This window comes from Ursus maritimus, unplaced genomic scaffold, assembly GCF_017311325.1.
Source record: "Ursus maritimus isolate PB19 unplaced genomic scaffold, ASM1731132v1 scaffold_17, whole genome shotgun sequence".
Lineage (NCBI taxonomy): Eukaryota > Metazoa > Chordata > Mammalia > Carnivora > Ursidae > Ursus > Ursus maritimus.
The window spans coordinates 60,354,576-60,376,839 of NW_024424119.1; the positions used below are offsets into that span (position 1 = coordinate 60,354,576).

At 56.2% G+C, this 22,264-nt stretch overlaps 1 protein-coding gene across 2 annotated transcripts in view; it reads left to right on the forward strand.

The window, feature by feature from the left end:
• Positions 1-22,264, forward strand: part of CACNA1B (calcium voltage-gated channel subunit alpha1 B) — a 196,642-nt gene that overhangs the window by 2,167 nt on the left and 172,211 nt on the right. For both annotated transcript variants that reach the window (XM_040632311.1, XM_040632313.1), the window contains exon 3: positions 4,426-4,565. In XM_040632311.1, coding sequence (XP_040488245.1) covers positions 4,426-4,565 — 140 coding nt within the window. The remainder of the gene's footprint in view (positions 1-4,425; positions 4,566-22,264) is intronic.

The window sequence follows — 22,264 nt, forward strand, 5'->3', positions numbered from 1 at the left end:
GTGCGTGTGTGTTTGAGTGTGTGTGCGCGCGCGCGCGCGTGTGGTCGTGGTGGTGGCGGCTGCGGGAGCGGGATGGACGCTGGGCGGAGCCCCCGTCCCTGGACTCGTCCCTTCACTCCCTTGGTGTGGGTGCAGAGCGCGCGGCCAGCCTGGAGGGCACCCGAGGGCGAATCCGTGTCTGTGTAGGTGTGAGCACCCGTGTGGACGCGAGCCCGGGCGCATGCCTGGCTGCAGGTGCTTGCGTGTGTGTGCGGGCATTACATGAACCCGGTGTTGCGCGTGCGTGCGTGCGTTCGGGACTCTGAGTACATGTATGTTCCAGTGCCTGTGTAGGTACATGTGGCTGCGTGTGTCTAGGTAGGAGTGTGCGCCTGCGCGGGGTCCTTCCTCCAGCCTCGCGCGGGGGGCTCAGTCCCCTCCCCTCGGGTAGCGGGAGCCGTGAGGAGCTGGGCGGGGGCGCTGTCCGCGGTGCTGACGGCCTCCGGGACGTGCCGAGGGGCTGGCCGCCCAGACTGCGGAGGCTCCGCCTCGAGGCGGCCGCCGAGGGTGAGGGCTGGCCGGGCGGGGTGGGCTTCCGACCGGTCATTCTCAGCCCCTCCGGAGGTGGCCTGGCCGTGGCTGCTGCACTGCGCGCAGTGGGCCTCGGCCTCCTCGCCTCCCCTCCCCCTTGGCGCCTCCTGGCTAGTCCTTAACCCACGCACTCCGTTCGAGTACATGATCCTGGCCACCATCATCGCCAACTGTATCGTGCTGGCGCTGGAGCAGCACCTCCCCGACGGCGACAAGACTCCCATGTCCGAGCGGCTGGTGAGTGTGGTGCGGCGGGGCCGAGGGCGGGGCTGTGGGGCGGCGGCGTCTTGTCCGATTTCACGACCCTTTAAGATCTGTGGCTCAGCTTAGCTTCCTCGGATAGGGTGATCTGGGTAGCTCTCTTCTCTTTGTAGTGGAGGAAAAGGAGAGAACCCAGGCAGCTAACACCTCCCTCAGGGCCAGAGGACTGGGGTAGCCAGCTTCAGCCCCAGATGGGAAGGGTGGTCTGAGAGGGGCCGTGTTAGCTAGCAGCTGTTCTGCCCCGGGCCACTCACTACCCAGTACCTCAAATGGGCTGTTTAGTTCCAGGAACTTAAGCCACGATCTAAGAAACTAAGTGAAACCAAAGGTGGGGGAGGGGCATTCATAATGGCCCAGGGAAATGTCAGGCTCTGTGAACACCCACCTTTCTGGCTGCCCATCCTTTCCTGCAGGGCTGTGATCGTCTTTGGTCCCTGTGGTATGATCCTGGGTCTAGGGACTGTCCACCTGTCCTTGAGAGTTTTCTGGCTCTGCTTGGAATCCCTTCCTCACCGGGCCCCCCCTTCATACGGGAAGCACTCCTTCCCAGGCGTTCTTCCCAAACATCCTGAATCATTTCCACCCGTTCCTGTCAAGCTCTCCATAGATGCCTGTGGTGTCCCCTGTTGCCCATGACAGTCAGAACTCCAGGGCAGGGTCTTTGGAGGGCCAGAGGGTGGTATCTGGAGCAGTGAGCCTCATTTCAAAGGTGAGGCCGTGTCCCCTAGCCTCCAGTCTTTCCTCCTGACCTGCCCCCTGTGCCTGGGCTTGGCGTAGGCTCCTAGACCTGAGAGCAGGGAGAAGAACTGGTGCAGGGGTCTGGAGAGGGGGTCTGGGACCTGGCTGGAGAGCTGCTAGAGGTCCTACGGTCCCTGAGAGACAGCCCAGCCTCTCCTAGGGGCATTGGGCATGGAGAGGAGAATCCCTCTTTCCTTGTACACTGGCAAGCGATTGGTCCTCTCCACACCTTCTTTCCCTAAGTTCAGTGGAGATAGGCAGGAGGTGATACAGGGACTATTCAGTGCTTAGCGTGGGCCCTGAACTCCCCCTCCCCGCCATCATAGGCCAGGGTGGGGAAGGGAAGACAGAGGAAGGCTGATTCGGGATGCTCACAGTTGGGCGAGGCACCAAAAGAAGGCAAGGAAGTGGACAGCCAGGGAATGGGAGGCTGCCTGGAACAGTCTTCTGTAGGCACTTGGAAGGCCAGGGAGAGGAGGGGTGTGAAGGGCAGCACAGCCATCCCACCAGGCACAAGTGGGTGTGGTCCCTGTGGGTGACTCTTGGCCCATGTGGAGCCAGACGGGGTCACTGGCTTCCTGTGGGCCCCTTGTGTGTGTTGGTGTTGAGCGTGCTTGTGGTGAGTGTCAATTCTGGAGGCTGGAGAAGAGAAAGTGAGAGCAGAGAACCTAGGCCAGGCCACAGGGCGTGGTCATACCTCCAGGGAAGTCTGGCAGGGGTAGAGCCAGAAGGAAACGAAAGGGCCACGAGATGGTGGGGGGCAGGGAGGCCAGTGTACGGTGGTCAGTCTTAGGCTTGTCCCTGCTGGGTGGCAGGCCTGAGTGGGCCAGCTGGGCATCTGGGCAAGTCTGAGCTCCTGCCTTCCAGGTGAGGGAAGGCTTGCTTTGTGGTGATGGGGGGTGAGCTATTGGGAAGACAAGCAGAATGTGCCCAGGCTGGGCCTGGCCTAGAGGCCTGAGGACCCTTGCTGACCCTAATCCTGTGTGCAGACATAGGCCTTCAGACCCTTAGAACGGAGAGAAGGCTAGAACACAGAGTGACGCCTGGAGAGGAGAGGCTGTGGCAGCTTCAGAGCTCAGGCCTGGAGGCTTGCTAGGGTAGGAGGCTAGGTGGTGCAGGTGCTCCATTGTTTGCCAACCTGGACTGGGGTGGGGCCTCCTCAGCTCCCTGTGTCTGGGGGCTCTGCTTCCCAGCCACCCCAACTGCCTAAGCAGCCTGTAGCCAGAACTCCTAGCTGGCAGTCCTACTCCACCCCCAGGCAAGCCCATGGCTGTCTGCCTACCCACTCCTCCCCAAGCCAGCCCTCAAGAGTGGGGCTGGGGGAAGAGCAGTGAGGAGAGGGATCTGGGGTGGGGCTCCACCCCATGTCCCAGCTCTGGCCTGCTCTTTTGTGTGTTCAGAAGCTTTCAGAGAGGTTGTGTTTGTTAGAGCCAAGCTGTTTCCTGGGCCAGATGTCAGCAGCCCCTTCCCTCGGGGAGAGGGGCCCCTCCAACTAAACTAGACCTAAAGCTTCCGGGGGATGATTTCTGTCATGAGTCAGCATCTGGGTAGCAGGATGGGAGAGCTAGGCCATGATGGACACTGGGCTGACTGGGCCCCTTGGGGAGGTAGCTTCCGCCATGCACAGCTGGGAAGGCCCAGGCAGTATACCTGGTCAGATGGGGAGAGCTCTTGAGGACCAGGCTTTTTGGGGGAGGAAGGCACAGGCCACTGGCCCTCAGTGGGAGCTGACAGCAGCCACTGGGAGCCAATCTGGCCCTCCCCTCCCCTCCCCTGCAGCCCCAGGGTGGCCCGTCCTCGGGCCCTGCAACTCTGGCCCCTCTCTGGCAGGGCAGAGCCACTTTCTGAGAGGCAGTTCTCACTGTGGCTCCCTGAGGGCAGACGTTCCCACCGCCCCATTCATCTGCTTTTCACAACAGCAGCCCTGGCACACAGGTGTCCATGGTCAGCACTCAGGCCATTTCTCATGCTGACCCTCCCAGTGCATCCCCTTGATCCAGTTCCCTGGGGCTCCCCTGCACCAAGACTCTCTATGCCACCCTCCCCAAGTGAGCGATTCCCCTGGTCACTGACCACACTGTCTGTGCATGTCTCGCTGTGGCATCCTCGTCCCCGAGCTCTGTACAGCTTGCGTCCCACCTTGCTCAGCACCAGAGGGGCCTGGCCCCAGTTGATGCTCTCGGCTAAGTGACAAGATTGCTTTGCTCACACTGTTCCCTCCACCTGGAATCCCTTCCCTTCCTCTCCAGAGGCTCCCGAGGCTGGGCTCTATTTGCTCGCACCACGATTTGCATGTGCATGTTATGATTATCCAGAAGATGTGTGTTGAATAAATAAGTGGGTCCTGGGCTGCACTCTAGGGAGCTGGGACATTATCCAGGCAGCTTCTGCAGTGCTTGGAGCCCAGGATCACACCCAGATCGCCTCTGGGTTTGAGTGTGGCTCTGTTTCCAATAAACTGAGTCTTCAGCCCAGTTCCTTGACCTCTCTGTGTCTGTTTCCTTTAGAAGCGGGACGATAATAGTGCTTAACACATGGGGTGTTGGGTGGATTGCAGAAAAAGCCCACAAATGTCGTCAGCATCGCTTCCCCTGCTGCAGGGCTGTCAGGGGTAGGAGGTCCCAGGACCCCTCCCCGTGGTGACTAGGATGTCACTGGCTGTGGAAGCAGGGCCTCATTTCCTGTTAGGACAACAGGGCAGAGGAGCAAACAGGCCCCAAAGTGCCGAGTTGGAGGGGTCTGTGGGTGGCGAGCCTGAGTGGGAGGGTCAGGGCTGGGGCAGCGGGTGTGGTGTGGCTGCCGCCCGGGCCTGCCGAACTCGGGGGTGGTGGCGACCCGCTCTCTGCTTCTTCTCAGGATGACACAGAGCCCTATTTCATTGGCATCTTCTGCTTTGAGGCGGGGATCAAGATCATAGCTCTGGGCTTTGTCTTCCACAAGGGCTCCTACCTGCGGAACGGCTGGAACGTCATGGACTTCGTGGTGGTTCTCACAGGGTAGGTGGCCAGGGCCCGGGCCGTGCCCTTGCTTGGAGCTGGGGGTTGGGCAGCGGTGTCCACACCGGGCCGTGGTGGGTGCGTGCGAGGGAACGCCTGACTGCCACCCCGTGTGTGGCGATCTTGGCTGAAGGGCCGCTCGCGGTGTTCTGTCTCAGGTGAAGCTGCTCACTGCAGACCCACAGGCGTGGCCGCTGCCTCCGTGGCCGGGTTCCCGTGGGGGGGCTTCCCAGGGCAGGGGGAGGGCTCTGGGCTCCCACCTCGCCCACTCAGCCTGCGGTCTGGGGAAGGCACTCACGCACACTAAGCTGCTCCCTGCCTGAGGAGCTCCCCGGGAAGCGCGTTGTTAGTGCTCCGTGCTGTGCTTGGGATGAGCTTGTCAGCACTGTGTTGCCACAGTTTCTGGCTCCGGGAAGGTGCTTAATCAGTGTACCCTCCTCAGATGGACCCGGATTATTACCACTTTGTGATTCCCAAAGCAACCCACGCGGTCTAGAAGTTGACTTGGGGACGGGCTGGGCTGTGGGGTGCAGGCAGAGCACCTTGCTTGTCGCACCGAGCCCCTACCCTGTGGGGTCTCGGTCTCTCCACCTGCCTGGCGGGTCCTTTGGAGCCCCTGCCCTGCTTCTCTGGCCAGCAGGCCAAAGGCTGGAGCTGAGCTGTTGTTGCTTCTGCTCTGGGGGTGGGGCGGGTGAGTGCTTGGGGAATTTGCTCCACAGGACCTGTTTGCATAGCCTAGGCCCCCTGAGGCCCCACCCCAGGCCAGGGACTGCAGTCTCTTCTTCCCTGAGGCCTCATGGTCCCCGGAGAGGCTCAGGGGCCAGATCAGAGAGGAGGGGGCAGGCTCCACGGTGGCCCAGAGCGCTCCTTCCCAAGGAGGCGTGATCGTGGCCGGGGCCGCCATCCTTGTGCTGGGCAGAAGCCGCCCAATGACCCTAACCTGCCTTGGCGAGGGTGAGCACATGTGCGGAGGTGGTTTGGGCAGGAGGCACAGGAGGGGGGAGGTGAGCACGAAAGCCCCAGGTCTGGGGCTCGAGCCTCCACGGGTTTCCTGCATGTGAGAAGACACAGACTTGGCTAACTAGCTTCTGGGCTCCTGAGCCAGGCTGTCAGGGTGCCCGCCCTGTCCTGGGGACCTGCTTCCCTGTTTGCTCCACCTGCGATGGCTCAGCCCTGAGTGTGTGTGGCATGCGCCAGTGGGCGTCGCTGCCGAGGTGGCCTCTCATCTGGCGGGTGTCTCCTGGCAGGACCGCGGAGTTGTCTGGGGCTCCTCCCGCCTCGTGCTTTCCCTCGGGGCTGGAGCCCGTGGCACTACCTTTCACCAGCACCGGTGGGATGGGTGCTTCTGCAATCTGAATTAATAGGTTTTTTGCACAACTCTCTGATTTCCATTCCCTGGTTCACGAGGACTGAGAGAGGAGGGGAGTGGGGAGCCTTCCACTGGGAGATGTTGGTTTCTGCGGCATGGTGGACACAGGGGGCACTCCCTGCTCCAGGGTGGGTGTGCTGTCAGGGCACAATTTACCGAAAGCCCTCTGAGGCTTTGTGGAGACCAGTAGCCCCACTGCTGATGCTGGGGGGATGCTGGTGGTGAGTGCAGCCCCTCGGAGGGCAGGGCACGGCCGCCGGTCCGCTGGGCGCTGTGTAGGGTGTCCAGGAGTGTCGCTGCTGTTTACATCGCTCCCTTTCTCTAGATGTGAGTCCCTGAGGACAAGAATGGTGTCTTATTTTTCAGGGTGTCCCCAGAGCCTAGCATGGGGCGGGCCCCCAGGAGAGGTCAGAGAGTGTCTGCTGAATTAATGGGTTACTGAGGTGGGGGGGTGCTCTGTGCTCTGCCCTGATGGGAGCAGGCATGACCCTGCCTCCCAGGATGCGATCTTTGGTGCTGAGTGTTTGGGCTTCTGGGAACAAGGCAGGGAGGCAGAGGAGCCCCCACTGACCTCTTGGCAGGACCCCTGGTATTCCGATAAGCTCGTCCTGATTCCGGGTCCAGGGAGCTCGTCCCTCAGTGAGGGCTGGGAGAGACCTCCCTAGGGTAGGGCACCCTGGGCTGCTCTCCTTGCCCCCTGACACACAAGAGAGAAGAGGATGAGCCCACCTTCCTGGAAGCCCCAGGGAGAGGGTCCCAAGGGTCCTGAGACCTTAATGCTGGCCCCTGACCCTTCTTTGGAGACCCCTCCGTCTGCCCATGTCTTTTCTCTCTCTCTGATCTTCCCTTGCTTCTTCCTGAGTACTTCTCTCCTGCGTTCTGTTGTCCACACCACCCCCTCCTTCCCTCCTTCCTTGGTCCTGTCTCTGTATTTCTAATCCTCTTTGCTTTTCTGACCCTTTCTCTCTCCTTTGTCCTCTCTGTCTCTGTTTCTTTCCCTCTCATTCTTTCTTGCTGTCTTCCTTTCTTTGGCCTTGTTCTGTGTCTCTCATCTGGGATGCAGAGTCTCTGCTCTCTGTGTCTGCAGGAGGAGGGCCAGGAGTTGGCCCCACTGGTTTCCAGGCTCCCTCTCTCTGCACATCATCCCCAGACGTGTCTCTCGGTTGGGAGGGGACCCCTGGGTGGGAAGGGGCTCACGTGTGGGCCCAGAGTCATGCAGGAGACCTGCTCTGTTGCCCCTGCTTGCAGCTCACAGGGACCGTGAGCCTGGATGTGTGTGCATGTGGGTATGTGGTAGGAGGAGGGCCCAGGTCTGTTTCGGTGTGGGGAGTCCAGGGAGTTACCCTGACCCAACCCCTCCTGAGCTGAGGTCCCTGTAGGTAGCCATGGGTGGGGCATTACTTCTCATTACTTTGTTGTTTTTAATTAGGGTTTACTTAATTGGTGCTCAGAGGGCTGGAGACCTATGGCGGGGAGGGAGGGACTCTGGCTGGGGAGGCCATGTTGCTTGGTGAAGCCCAGCTTGTCCCTCGAGGCCAGCTGGGGTCCCTCTGCTTCTGAGGCTGGTGTGCCGGTCATGGGAGGAGGCCGGGGTGGGATGCGGACTCTACCCCTGCCTCAGGGGACCCTGTTACCCTCATATACTCACCTATAAACCAAGCCCAGTTCACTCTTGGCATTGGGGTCACAGCACCTAGTCCTGGCTCCATGGGAGTGAGCCGAGGGGCTGTCCTGCCTACAGTGCCTCCGTCCGCCCTCTCATCCATGCGTCTGTCACTGGAGCTGCCCTCTTTTGACACTCCCCCTGCTAATCACCATTTGTTAACCATTCATCACTCATTTATGCAAAATTGGCTGAGCCTCTGCCAGGTGCTGAGGACGCAGCAGTGAACTAGACCACTGAGCCTCTGCCCTGTGGGCAGCTCTCTGGGGGGCACAGTCTCCGTAACCCTACTCTGTGTAGTGTAAACAGTCTTCCTAGATCATTATCCTGCACTTAGTGATGTCTAGTTGTGCCCTCCACCGCCCCCGCCCCTGCATATATGCTTGATAAGGACAGGTCTTGACCTGTGTGCCTCACGGCTACATCACAGTGCCTGGGGGTGGGGGTGCCATGAAGATCGCTCCATAAATGGAAGCACCATGCTTCAGTTTCCCACATGGAAGAGGGAGTAAGGCGTGCGGAATGTGGGCGGGGAGACTGCTGTGTGTGGGGTGCTCGGAGAAGTCCTCCATGATGCGTTTGGAAGGGCGTGAGGGGTGAGCCACCTAGATACTCAGGGAGGCTGTGGCTGGAGGTGGCAGTGCAGGACACGGGTGCACCGATGGTCGTCCGAGCCCGAGACTACACAGGATCCCTGGGGAAGCTGCCCATATGAGACCAGGGACCTGAGTTTGTAGCTGGGACTGGCCAGTAAGGTGGGTGGAGAACCAAAGAGGAAGGTGGACGGTGTTTCGGGAAGGAAGCGCTCTTCTTGAACAGAAGCAAGAGGAGGGTGCGCAGTGGAGCATGGCATCCAGCAACATGCAAGTAGGGGGTTCTTGGCGACAGTTTGCTGGGACAGGCTCTTGCAGGGATGGAGGAGGGGTTCGTGGTGAGCACCTGTGAGCAGCTCTTCTTTTCAGGGAGTTTTGTAGCAAAGCAGGCAGGAAGCTGGGGTAGTGGCGGGAGGGGGAGGTAGGGCCAGGATGAGGGCTACAGCCTGTGTGCTAATCCAGGAGGCAAGGACTAGCAGAGGCTGTAGACAGGAAGGGCTGGAGAGACGTCCTGGGTGGATGAGGGGAAGTGGGATCCAGACCCTGGTCTGTTGATCTCTAAGCTGGAAATAGGGGAGGAGCTGAGTGTGCGCTTGGGCTGGCAGGTGAGGAAGCAGGGCTGGTGCCCAAGTCCTCAGACGGTTGTGTTACCAGTGAACTAGGAAGCAGCACATCAGCTGAGATGTGGTGTGGGAAGAAGCTTAGAGGTTGATGCCCAAGGACAGGGTATGAGATGGGGAGGGAGAGGGAGAGAATGAATGGGAGGGGGGGAGGAAGGATGGATTCCCTGTGCCCGCATCCAGTCTCCCACCTCTTCCTTGGCTTTCATCTCTAGTCACATTCTCTCCTTTACTCAGTGTCTGGCCGTCCGTGCCCTCGTTCACTGGGAAGGTCCTTGCCAAATGCTCTGGTTGCTGGGGGCACGGGGGTGGCACGGAGTCTGCCTTCTCTGGGGGAGACAGCGAGCAAACAGCGTGTGCCGGGTGGGGCAGTGAAGTGCAGTGACAAGCAGGAGGCCGGGGAAGCTTGAGGGTCAGGCTTGTCCTTTCATGGGGTCAGAAAGGTCCCCGAGAAGCACCTTGAGCAGAGGAGCAGGCAGGAGGGACGCAGAGGGTAGGGTGAAGATGCAGGAGGCCATGGGGGCTGTGGGAGGGCTCTGAGGGCAGGGGCTGGTGCTGGGGTGCAGAGCTGACAGTAGGGAACAGTTACCTGTGTGGATGTGGTGGTGGGGGGGGGCGCTTGGACTGGGGTGGAGCTGGAGGAAGCGCCGGTCTGTCTGGTAGATTGCCCACAGGAAACGTTCTGGCACCTCCCAGTGTGGGACCCACATCTCCAGCCCGGCTGTAACTGGCCCACCTGCATCTGACTTCCTGGTGCTGCCCCCATGTCACTGCCTCCACCCTCCCAGTCCCCTTGGAAGCCCCGCCCCCACCCCTCCTTTTGGCCCTGAGGGGTGGATTCCAGCTGGCAGTCAGGGCCGGGGCAGGGGTAGGGTCCCCTCGGACCCCAGGGACATCTTCTTGCTGGCAGAGAGCCCAGAGTCCCCAAGCCCTGAGTGTCCCTGCTCCCGTCTTGGCCTCAGCCGGGTGCTTTCCTTCCTGGTCCTGGGGGACAGCAGAGAAATGTGTCCCAGCTCACACAGTTGGCTCCTCTAGGGGACATTTCCAACCACAGCTTCTCATTTTACTTCAAATTAAACTGGGATTTCTTTCCAGGACATGTAATTAGAGCTCAGGGTCCTGCCTCCCTGGACTGGGCCTCCTGTGGCAAGAAGAGAGGCTGGTGCATAGGGAGGGAGTTTGATCCTGGGCTCCGCCCTTGGCCACTAGGAGGCCTGCTGCTTCCCGTCCAGTTGGGGTGTGGACAGGCCTGCCTCCTGGCGCTGAGGAGGCCTGGCTAACCGAAGCGGTGAACTCTGGGGAGCCAAGTCCAGAGGACCCCCACCCTGGGCCGGAGGGTCCAGCAAGTACGGGCCGACGTGAGCCGTGACAGTATGTCCAGCCGTCCACAGTTCCCTTACTGTGGATGACACGTGACTTCACACGTGAATATGGAGTGACCCTGTGTCTGAGTTTGAGATGACACCATGTCTGAGTGCCCAGCAACACGGAGTCTGGACATGGGCTGCCCCCGGTGTGTGTCCGAGCTCTGGGCATTGGAGCCATGTTCTGTTTGGCCCGCTCCATGTAGGGCCTTCCTCCATCCTATGCCTGTGATCCCACTGGGGGGGTTCTGGTGCCTGGTCAGGTCAGGGGTTACCGGGGGTGGTGGTGTCTCTGGTTTCTGGTCAGGTGGGGGGTTGCTGGGGGGCATCTCTATGCCTGGTCAGGTCAGGGGTTTGCTGGGGGGTGGTCTCTGGTATCTGGTCAGGTTGGGATTGCTGGGGTGTCTCTGGTTTCTGGTCAGGTCGGGGGATTACTGGGGGGAGTCTCTGTGCCTGGTCACCTCAGGGGATTGCTGGGGGTGCCTCTAGTGCCTAGTCAGGTGAGGGGGTTGCTGGGGGGGCAGTCTTTATCTGTGGTCTGGTCGGGGTTCGCTGGACTTTCTCTCCTCGTCCCCACCTGAGGCTGGAAACGGCCTCTTCAGTGTGTAGCTGGGACCAAGGGGAGGGGGTTGAGTTCTAACGAGTGGCCCCTGCAGCAGCAGAGGGAGGCTGTCAGGACCAGCATGAAGTTTCAGTCCCTCCAGGCAGCATCCATGGGCAGGTGTGGCCAGGGGTCTGCAGGCCCTCCTGATGCTGTGGCGTCATTGAGAAGTCCATTCCCAGAGTGGGCTGGGGATGCATGGGCCAGAGCTGCCCTGTGCCCAGCCCCCGGTTGCCTCCCTCCTGACAGTGGCATCCTTCTGGGTCTGCTGGTCCCTGGGGACAGGTCTGGGGCCCCCCCATGCTGGATTATGTAACCTGAGGGAGGTGGGTAGGGCGGAATCCCGGCCTCCCTCAGCAGCACACGCCCCCGGGCTGGGTATTTATAGAGGACCAGCTCACTCCCCTCTGCTTGCTGCCTCTTGGTGTCTCCTCTATCCTATCCCCCCTCCCCCTTCTTCCTCTGTTTTAGGGTTCTTTACACTCTCCGGGGTCTGGAAGCAGCCAGAGCCAGGCCCCTCCTGCGCACCGCCTGCAGAACCCCCACTTCCGCCTTGTGTCCAGGGGCGTGGCTGAGGAAGAGCCCTCTCCTCCAGCCCCAAGGGCCTGGTGATCCTGGGTAGGGCAGGGGATCCAGATCGCCCAGCCTCCTGGATCTGAGCTGTGCTGTGGGCAGCTGACCCCAGGATTCAGGCTTTGGTCCTGGGGTGTCCTGAAAGTTGGCTGCGGCTAAGCATTCCCATGTGTGGTGGGGGTTGGGGGGCTCTGGGCAGGAGCCTCAGGTCAGTGTGCAGATGCTTGGGGGGCTCTGTACAACTTGGGGACACCTTTTCCATGCCACCTGACACAGCAGCCCTGAGGGGATATTTTCTCAGTCTCTGCCCAGGAGCCCCGGGCTCCGATGTGGCCAACGACTTCCTGGGCAGCTTACATCTGAGCTGGGAGGAGAGTGGGGAGCTGGGCAGTGACTCCTTCATTCTGAATGAGCCTTGAAGCCTTGGAGGTCAGACTCAGGGGACCCTCCACCCAGGGCCCACCACGTTCTTCAGGGAGGGGTGGTTGGGAGGTGGATGGCACAGCCTGGAGATATCAATCCAGTTTTGGCTAGTGGGAGGGGGATGGAGTGCCAGAAGGCAGCTTCTGGGAAGGGAGGGGACACAGCCAGGTGGGGGCTGGGCTGGGGGCTAGGATGTGCCCATGCCCGGGTCTCGTGGGCTGTCTGGCACACTGAGCTCTCAGGGGGTGGCTGGGGGGACTGAGCTGTCAAAGGCTGCTCGCCACCTCCGATCTGGGGCTGGTGGGCTGAAGAGGCAGGGCCAGAGTTCTGAGATGGGCTCTGAATTAGTTGCCAACATTTAAGAAGAAGGGGCTTTGGGGCACCCGGGTGGCTCAGTCGGTTAAGCATCTGACTCCTGATTTCACCTCCGGTCTCTACCTCAGGGTCATGAGTTTAAGCCTCTTGGTGGCTCCACACTGGGCGTGGAGCCTGCTTTAAAAAGAAGAAGGAGGAGGAGGAGCTTTTCCATGAGAATCTGCATTTCCATCTGGCTTGGGAGTGTCCCTGGGCCCCGCGGATCTAACCCCCACTCTTGGGGCTGGCTCACCTGAGCTGGTCTGTGGCCTCCTCTCCAGGCTCAGGCCTCCGTGCTCTGCTCCCCCCGGCGGCTGTAGTCCTGCCCACAGGGTCTCAGGCCTGCCCTGCCTCCATGGAGGTGGCTGAGGGCAACTGCTCACGTGTCTTGTGGCTGGTGCCCCTGCAGAGGCCACGGGAGGCTAAGCTCATGGCCTGTGAGGGCAGGACCTTGCACACAGGGCGGGTGGTGGAGCAGCGGGCCTGGAATCCCCCTCCCTCCCCAGCCCCAGGCAACTGTCCTTGCCACCCCCCATCTCACCCTGGTGGAGCTGCAAATTCACACGGAGGTGAGAGTAATGGTTGCTAATGTCTTGTTGTTAGTAGGCCTGGAGCTCGGGTGGCAGAGCAGGTGTGGACGAGGGACACCAGGGACATTCAACAGCTGTGCCCACCCACCCTCCCTGGCTCCTGGGCCCTTCTCGGGCTGTATTAGTAGAGGGACCCCTGGGATGGGCAGGGATGGGCTCTTCATGACCCTGTGCCTTCCTCCCCCGCCTGGGCCGCCCCCCCACCCTGATCTGCTGTCAGACAGACCTAGAACCCCATGGTTCCCAGGAGGTCACGGGTAACAAGTCCCCGGGGGCGTCCTGCCACTCACCCCGCCAGCACCCTCTGGAGCCCCTCACTGCTGCCCCACTCTGCACCTCCTTTCCCCAGTTCTGTGTCTTGGTCTCCTCCCTGGGGAGGCCACTCTAGGAGCCCCCACCACACCATCCAATGGCACCCTCTCCCCAGAGGACAAGAGCCTGTGTGTCTGGTCTCCTGTCCTGGCTGAGGGGTGGGGACCCCCTTGTGGCTTCTCACCATCTCCCACCCTCTCCTCCACCCTCTGGCCTCTTTGTCCTTCTCTTGCCCCAAGAGGCTCCCCGTCTGGAGCTCCGTGACGAACCCATCTCTCCACACACAGATGTGTTCCCTCGAAGGGCCGTGTGCTAGTCAGCTCCGGTGGGCGAGCGAATGCCACAGAAAGGGTGGCTGAAGCCAGAGACATTTATTGGAGACTAGAGGTCCGAGATCGGGTGCCGACAGGGTTGGTTCTGGTGAGAGCTCTCTTCCTGGCTCGTGGACAGCTGACCTCGCTGTGTCCTCACGCAGTCTCTTTTCTGTGCACACAGACCGAGGTCTCTGGTGTCTCTTCCTGTTCTTACAGGACAACCCTACAGAATTTATGACCTCATTTAACCTTATTACCCCCAAATACAGTTGTATGAGGGTTAGGGCTTCAACATAGGAATTTGGTGGTGGGGAGGACACACTTCGGTCCATAACAGACTGCGCTCAGACCCCAGGCTCGTCTGGACAAGCCTCTGTCTGTTCCCATCACCACTGTGCCCCGCTCCTAAAGTGCTCACCCTGTACTGGGAGGTTGAAAACCGGCTGGGAGGCAGGAGCCCACCTTGACCCCCATCGGCACAGGCGGTGTGACTGCTCCCGGGCGCATCTGCTACGGCTGGTGTATGTGGCTGAACATGTCCCCTGCCTCCTCTTGCCCTTCCTCTGACAGTGGGCCCTTTCTCATCCCTTGTGGGCATCTGCTCTGCGCCGAACAAAGCTGCGGCCCCGCAGGGCCAGCGAGCACCGAGGATGCCCAAGGCAGCCCCAAGGCAGGCACTCCCCCACCTGGCCAGGGGCAGGCGTTGCTGACATGGCAGGAGGTAGAGGCGTCCCCTGGGTGTGCTGCAGGCTCCTGTCAGGTGGAGACCCCTGAGGAGCGTCCAGCATCACTCCCCAGCTCTGTCTGCAGGCCTGCCAGCACCTGCTGTGTCAGCTGCTGGTTCTGAGCACGCAGTGACAGGGGAGGGGAAGGCCTCTGGGATGGGCAGGAAGTCAGAGCTTCTGTGTTCCCATTACCTAGTCAGTCCTGGGGCTCCACGTTTCCACCGAGGTACAGTCTGAGACCCACAAGCCCTGCAGAGACCCGAGGCCCAGCCTGCCCCAGCTGTGCTCCAGCCCTCCCTCACCCTCCGGTCCCTTGAGGGTGAAGTCCTTCCTGGATGGTGCATTTCCTACCTGGGGACCCAGGCAGTGTGGGTGCAGGGTGGTCACAGAGACCTCCAGATCCGTCCCCAGAGCTGGTAGCAAGAGGGAGGTGGGCAGTGCCAGCCCCTGAAACCTGAGGACAGAAACACTGTTCCGTGAGGTCCGCTATGTGCTGGCTACTGTTCCGATAGGACGGAGCTGCAGCGGTTCTGAGCCGGGGCCGCTGGGAGCTCCTCCACTCAAAGAAGGACATGTTGCATTTTGAGCTACTTGTAGGTTCTCAGTATACAGAGACGGCGGTGAGACTGAGGCGTGAAATCACAGGGGACGCTGGTGCGCTCGTGGCCCCCCCACTGGCCTCCAGCCGCGCCCTCCCTCACCCTCGGCAGTCACTAATCCATCCTCACAATTTTGGCTTTTTAAGAACAGTATAAAAATGGGATCACACCTTCTGGGATTGGCTGTCGTCACCGAGGCTAACCGGGAAGACCTGGCGGCGTCCGTGGCTCCCCCCTTCCGTTGCTCTGCTCTCCCCCAGCTTGTCTCACCACTCAGCTGCCGAAGGACACGGGTTGTTTCCAGGGTTTGAATTTAGACGAACAGGTTGCTATGCACTTTCCTGTACAGGTTTTTGTGTGAATGTAAGTTTTCTCTGGGACGAATGCCCAAGAGCACGACTGTTACCCAGAGGCTGCATTATTTTCCATTTTTTACATTCCCACCAGCAATGTGTGAATGCCTCGCTTCTCCACACCCTCACCAGCATTTGCGGTGTCACTACTCTTGTCGCAGCCCTTCTGATGGGTGTGCGGTGAGACCTCGCTGTGTCCCCTGCTGCCCAGTGGGGTGGATGGCTTTTCCTGTGCTTATTTACCGTCTGTGTGTCCACTTTGGTGGACTGTCTCTTCATATAACTGCTCATGTGCTGACTGAATTGTTTGGTGCTGGTCCATTGTCACATCGGTCGCTTGCAAATATTTTCTCCCAATCTGTAGCTTGTTTTTTCATTCTCACAAAGGGGACTTTTGTAGAGCAAAAGGTTTAAATGTGAGTGAAGTCCAGTTTACCAGCGTTTCTGTGTGTGGATTGGGCTTGTGGTTTAAGTCTGAGAACTCTTTGGCAGCCCTCAGTCCTGAAGATTTTCTCCTATGTTTGTTTGTTTGTTTTTCCCCTACAAGTTTTATTGTTTGGTGTATCCCTTTTAAGTCCGTGGCCCGTCTCGAGTTGATTTTTATATCAGGTTTGAGGAAAAGGCTGAGACGCGTCTTCTCCTCCCTGCCTGTGGATGTCCAGCAGCTCCAACACCATTTGTGGAAAAGGCTGTATTTCCTCCATTAACTTTTTTTGTACTTCTGTCAAAAATAATCTGGGCATATTTGAGTGGGTGCGTTTTGGGGTTCTCTCTTCTGTCCCACTGACCTGTGTGTTCATCTCCCTACTGGGCCCGCACTGTCTTGATTACCATGGCCTCGTTCGTAAGTCTTCAAATCACACAGACTCATGCCCCCTACTTTCTTCTATTTTCCCCCCCAGATCATTTAAACTATTCTAGTTTCTTTTCTTTCCTACAAATTTTGGAATAATCTGTCAATACATACCCAGATCCTGACAGGAATTGTGTAAAACCTGCATGTTATTTGAGAGAACGGACATCTCCATCCCGTTGGGTCTTCCAGTCCGTGAGCTTGGTCTGTCCTAGGTCTGTGCAGACCCCATTCGACTTCTTTACTTGGCATGTTGCAGTTTTCAGGGTCCAGGGCCTGCACATGTTTCATAAGATTTACATCTAAGTTCGCTTATATGTTTGCTCGAGTATAAATGGTATCATATTGTATTTTTAATTTTGGTTTCCTCATGTCCATTGCTGGTATCTATAAAGACAGTAGATTTTTACATGTTTGTCTTTAATCCTGCAACCTTGTGGACTCACTAGTTCTAGGAAATTTTTTTTTTGAATTTTTTTGGAATTTTCTATGTAGACAAATATGTCATTTGCAAGCAGGGACAGTTTTATTTCTTTTGTCCCAATCTGTGTGCCTTCTGTCTGCTTTTCTTTTCTTTTCTTTTTATTATTATTATTTTTTAAAGATTTTATTTATTTATTTGACAGAGAGAGAGAGAGAGACAGCCAGCGCGAGAGAGAACACAAGCAGGGGAAGTGGGAGAGGAAGAAGCAGGCTCCCAGCAGAGCAGGGAGCCCAATGCGGGGCTCGATCCTGGGACCCTGGGATCACGCCCTGAGCCGAAGGCAGACGCTTAACGACTGAGCCACCCAGGCGCCCCTCTGTCTGCTTTTCTTGCCTTACTGCCCTGACAGCACAGTAGCACGCTACTGAGTAGGAGTGGTGAGCGCGGACGTCTGTGTCCTGTTCCCATCTTAGGAGGAAAACACTCAGACTTTCACATTCAGATGCTGTAAGGTTGCAGGTGCCTGTCATTAAGCTGAGGCAGTTCCCCTCCATTCCTATTTCTCTGAGAATTTTTATCATGAATCAGGGGCACATTTCATTAAATGCTCTTTCTGCGTTGGCCTGATCCCACGATCCCCTAGGGTTGTACTATGGTGGATTGCAGTGACTGAGTTCTGAGTACTGAACCAGCCTTTCCTCCCTGGAATAAACACGGTCTTGGTTTGTGCTTCTTGTTCACATCCTGCTGACTTCTGCGTGCTGCCAGTTTGTGAAGGGTTCTTGCATCTGTGTTTATGAGGGTTATCGGTCTGTAGTTGTTTTGTGCGTGGTACTGTCTCGTCTGGTGTTCATATCAGGACAATCCACGCTTCTTAACATGAGTCTGGAGCTGCTCTCCTCGCTGTTCTATTTTCTGGAAACCGTTGTGTCAAAATGCTGTGAATTCTTTAAATATTTGGTAGAATTCTGCAGTGGATCCAATGGGGCCTGGGGATTTCTTTTTGGGGAGTTTTTAAATTATGATTTCAATTTCCTTAATAGTTATGGGGGTATTTAAATCACCTATTTCGCATGGGACGAGTTGTAGTAGTTTGTGCTTTTTCGGGCCGTGGTCATTTGGTCTACACTGTCAGATTTCTGTGTGTGGAGCTGGACAGCTCGCCTCGCCCCTCTGACACTCGTGTCTTCTCTTTCTGTTTCTCCTTCGCCAGTCTCGCTAGAACTTGTCCATTTTATGATCTTTTCAGAGAACCAGCTCTTTAGGATTCCTTGTGTTATCTTTCTTTCTCTTTTTTCAATTTCATTTATTTCTGTCATTATTTTGTTTGCTTTGGGCTTATTTTACTCCTTTTCCTCTGTTCTTGTGCTGAGAACCTAGACTGGTGATTTGAGACTCTTCCTTCCAAAGGTGTGCGTCGCGTCGTGTTGCGAGTCTGCCTGTCACCACTGCGTTAGCGGCTCCCGCGCATCTTGATGTGCTGTGCTCTCACCGCGGCTCAGTTCCGTGCGCTTTTACGTTTCCCTTTAGACTTCTTTGACCTGCAGGTTTAACAACGTGTTGTGCGGGTTCCAGACATTCAGACGTTTTCCGGTATCGTCCTGTGCCTGATTTCTGCTTTGGTTGCACTGTGGTCAGAGAACATATTTTGTGATCTTGTCTGTTGCACATGTGTCCGTGTTTGTCAGGGCCCAGGCCGTGGTCTGTCTCCGTGCACGCTCCCTGGGCTCTCGGGAAGCACGGGTGCCCTGCCGGGGAAGGTGCCCGTGTGTGGAAGGTGCTGCCGAGTTCCTGTGCGTCCTTGCTGGGTTTCTGTCCCCTGGGTCCCTGCGTGGTCGCGAGGGCGCTGCGGGCTCTGACTGGGGCTCCAGCTAGCGCTCCGGTGGGGTTGCTGCTCTTTCCAGTCTGCAGTTTGTGCTTTGTGGATTTTGCAGCTCTGTTGTTGGGCGCACACAGTTGGGACTGCTGTGTCTTCTTGGTGGATTTTATTCTCCTCTGTCCATCTGTGTCTCTGGTGGTTTTATTTGTTCTGAAGTCTTCTTTATCTGATTTACTACGGCCATTCCAGCTTTTCTTTGATTGATAGCTGCACAATACATCTTTTTCTATCTTTTTACTTTCAACTTGTCTGTCTCATTTCACATGAAGTGACTTTCCTATAGACAGCACATAGTTGGGTCATGTTTATTTATTCATTATGCCAACTCTTTCATTTGGTTTAGAACAATTCCATGAAGTATGATTATTGATGTGTTAGGACTCAAGTTCATTGTTGTATTTTTTGTTTCTGTTTGACTCTCTGTTTTATGTCTCTGATTTTTTTTCTTGCCTTCTCTTGGGTTACTTAAACAGATTTTTTTAACTCCATTATAACTTATCTATGTATTTTGAGTGTATCTTTTGGATAGGTTTTTTAGTGGTTGCTCTAAGTATTACATTATATACATAACTTATCCAGTCTGTTGATGTCATTTTACTAGTTCAAGTCAAGCATAGAAATTTTCTGTAGCTTTGGGTCCCATTACCCTTCCCTACTTGTAATATGATTATCTTAAATATTTCCTCCACTTGTGTTTAAAGATTTTTATTTATTTTATATATGTATATGTATATATAGAGAGAGAGAGAGCAAGAGAGAGCGTACGAGTGCGTGAGCCGGGGGTGGGGCAGGGGCAGAGGGAGAGGGAGAATCTCAAGCAGAATCCGTGCCCAGCAGGGAGCCCGACACGGGGCTCCATCCCATGACCCTGAGATCATGACCTGAGCCGAAACCAGGGGTTGGATGCTCACCTGACTGAGCCACCCAGGTGCCCTGTCCTCTGCTGGTGTTTAGAACTGCATCAGGATATGCTGTGAGTTTTGCTTCAACCATCAAACATAGCTTAGAAAATCCAAAGAGAGAAAGACATTGTGTGGTTTTTACCCCTATTCTAATTTTTTCCATTGTCTCTCCTTCATGATGGGCAGTGATTCCTTGTTTCCATCATGTCCTTTCTGACTAGAGGATTTTTTGAAGTCATTCTTTTAGGCTAGGTGTGCGAGTAACACGTTCTGTTGATGGTTCTTCATCTGGCAATGTCCTGACTTCTTCTTTCCGGGAAGATACTTATGTTGGGTATTGGTGTCTGGGCTGACACTTCCGTCTCTTCAGCACTGGGACGTACTGTGTGGCTTCCTTCCGCCACGGTTCATGAGGAGAAATCCTGTGCTTTGAACCGTTTTCCCCGACAGGTAAGGCATTGTGTGCCTCTGGCTACTTTCGGGAGTAAATCTATATACATATATACATAGATATTTATTTGTTTATATTAAATGTATATATAAGGTACATATACATACTTTTATTACGAAAGTTTTCAGAGAATAGTTGGATAGGACAATGAACAATGTATACACACACTACCTAGATTCAGTAAAAGTTAATTTTGCAAATTTTATTTTTCCTGTATTATATGTTTCACTAAGCCATTTAAAAGATGTAGGTAAAAAAATAAATAAAAATACAATAAAAAGAAATAAAAGGTGTAGGTGTTATGAAACTTCATGTCTAATATTCCAAGAGTAAGGACACTGGCCGACATGACTACAGTAACATCATCATACCTCCTAAAACAATCCCATTACCTACCACCGAATTCATTCCATTTTTAAATTTCCAGTTGTCATAATTTCTTTTTAGTTTTCAGAAGTTTGTGATATATCTTGTTGCTGATATTTTTGAGTTTATCTTGTTTGGAATTCATGCAATTTCTTGAATCTCTACGCTTAAGCCTCTTGCCAAATTTGAAAGCTTTCAGTCATTATATTATCGACTGCCTTTCTAGCCTTACCTCCTTTCCTATTTCTTCCAGGAATGTGATATATTAATATTATCCCATGGATCTTTGAGGCCCCCTCCTCTCCCTCCTCCTCCTCTTCCTCTTCCTTCTCTTCCTTCTCTCCCTCCTCCCCCTTCTTCTTTCCTGTTTCCTCTCTTCTGGTGTTGAGCCCATCCTCTTAGCTTTTCATTTTGGTTATTGTATTTTTCAGTTATAATTTTTTTAAAGATTCATTTATTTATTAATTTAGAGAGAGCGTGCACATGGGAGGGGAGGGGCAGAGGGAGAGGGAGAGGCCGAGACTCTCAAGCAGGTTCACTGCTGCGCATGGAGACTGACACGGGACTCCGTTGCATAACTGTGGGATCATGACCTGAGCTGAAACCCAGAGTTGGATGGGTAACTGACGGTGCACCCCAGGTGCCCCCAGTTCTAAAATTTTTGTGTGATTCTTTTTATCTCTTTGATTTTGTTGATATTTCTTTTTTGGTTTGTTTCGAGCATGTGTGCCGTTGTCTGCAGGAGCACCTTGGTCATAACTGGTTCAGTATCTTTATCAGACCCTTCCAGCGTCTCTCTGATCTCAGTGTTGGCGTCTGTTGAGCGTCTGTTGATTCTCTTTTTTCCTTAAGTTTGAGATCTTCCTGGGTTTTTGTTGAACGAGTTTTGATTGAAACCTGGACACTTCCGTACTATTTTCTGAGACTGGATCTTATTTAAACCTGTTTTAGCTGGGTCTCTGATCCCGACCCTTCAGGGTCACTGATGCTGGTGACTTGCAGGCATCTCCTCCTGGGGTACCCATGGCTGCTGTGACTGTCCGAGGTCATGATGACCTCACTGATCAGGGCTTTGCTGCGCTTCACCAAAGTAGTAGGCCTCGTGTGAGCTGGATAGCTCAAAGACTTGATGTCCACCTGAGGGGCCACCTTCTGCAGTGCAGGTCGGGGTGGCAAGGGTCAGGGAGGTCAGAATGAGGGGCTGTATAGCACATCCCTGCCAGGGTCCCTCACTGTGCCTCGAAGGAGGTTGGGGCCTGTAGCCCTTGCTGTCTGCTCTGCAGGGTCCCCACTTGTCCTGTAGCCCTATTTAGGAGAAGCGACTGGGGAGAACACCCACATGTGTCTGGACTCTTCTGTGCTTTGGGCAGAGACTGTGACACTTCTTGCATGTAGGGCTGACCTCAGCATGTGTCAGTGTGTGTCACTATGAGGCATGAGGTCCTGGCTGGTGTCCCAGCCCCACCTCTTCCTGGTTGTGAGCCTGGACACTTGGCTGTGCTCTCTGAACCGCAGTTTCTTCCTCTACAAGGTGGGGTAATGGTGCTGACCTCTGCAAGCCCCTGGTGCACAGTACACAGCCCATAGTGTTTTTGTTTGAGTGACACGTGAGTGCCACCTGCTGCCGGGAGTGTTCTCCAGAGTGGGGGCTCACATGCTAGGCCCGGCCCTTCTTCAACCCTGCCTGAGGCTGCCTGGGTTTGGGGTGGGCTCAGGGCCTCTAGTGCAGGGGAGGTGGGCCTGGGAGGCCCTGGATCTGGGCTTTCTGCTCAGCCCTGGGGTGGGAGTGGGATGGGAGGCTGAGAGGATGCTGAGGCATCTTTGGCCAAGACCCACAGGCTGTCTCCATGGCAACTGCCAGCAGCCTCCTGGGCAAGAACCAGCACCTGGAAAGTCAGTGACAAAGCAGTTCCTGGAGATGGTGCTGCCTCTGCCGTGTGTCTGCTGCTCAGCTGTTGTGTCTCCCAGGGCTGGGGTCAGGGCTGTGGCACCTACTCAGTGGGTCCTGGCCTGGAGACCCCTAACCTGCTTTGTGTGAGCTGAGGCAGGGGCATGCAGGTATGGATGCTTCTCCTGGGTGGAGTGCTTCTGGTCTCCCATGGAGCCACCTTGTTCCCCCCCCCCCCCCCGGCCCCCTTGACCCTTCTAAGGACGCTGGTGCCGGCACTTCCGCCACTGGGGGTGCTCACGCTGTCAGGCACATCTTCCAAGTGTGCAGCCATGGCAGCCGCGCCATGGCCCATGGGACCCTCAGCTGCTATTTCCATGCCGCTGATGAGAGACCGGATGCTCAGACATGCAGAGGGTTCCCTAAGTCCAGCAGCCAGGAAGATGCGGGCTCAGACTTGAATCCTGGCTCTGGTGGTCCAGG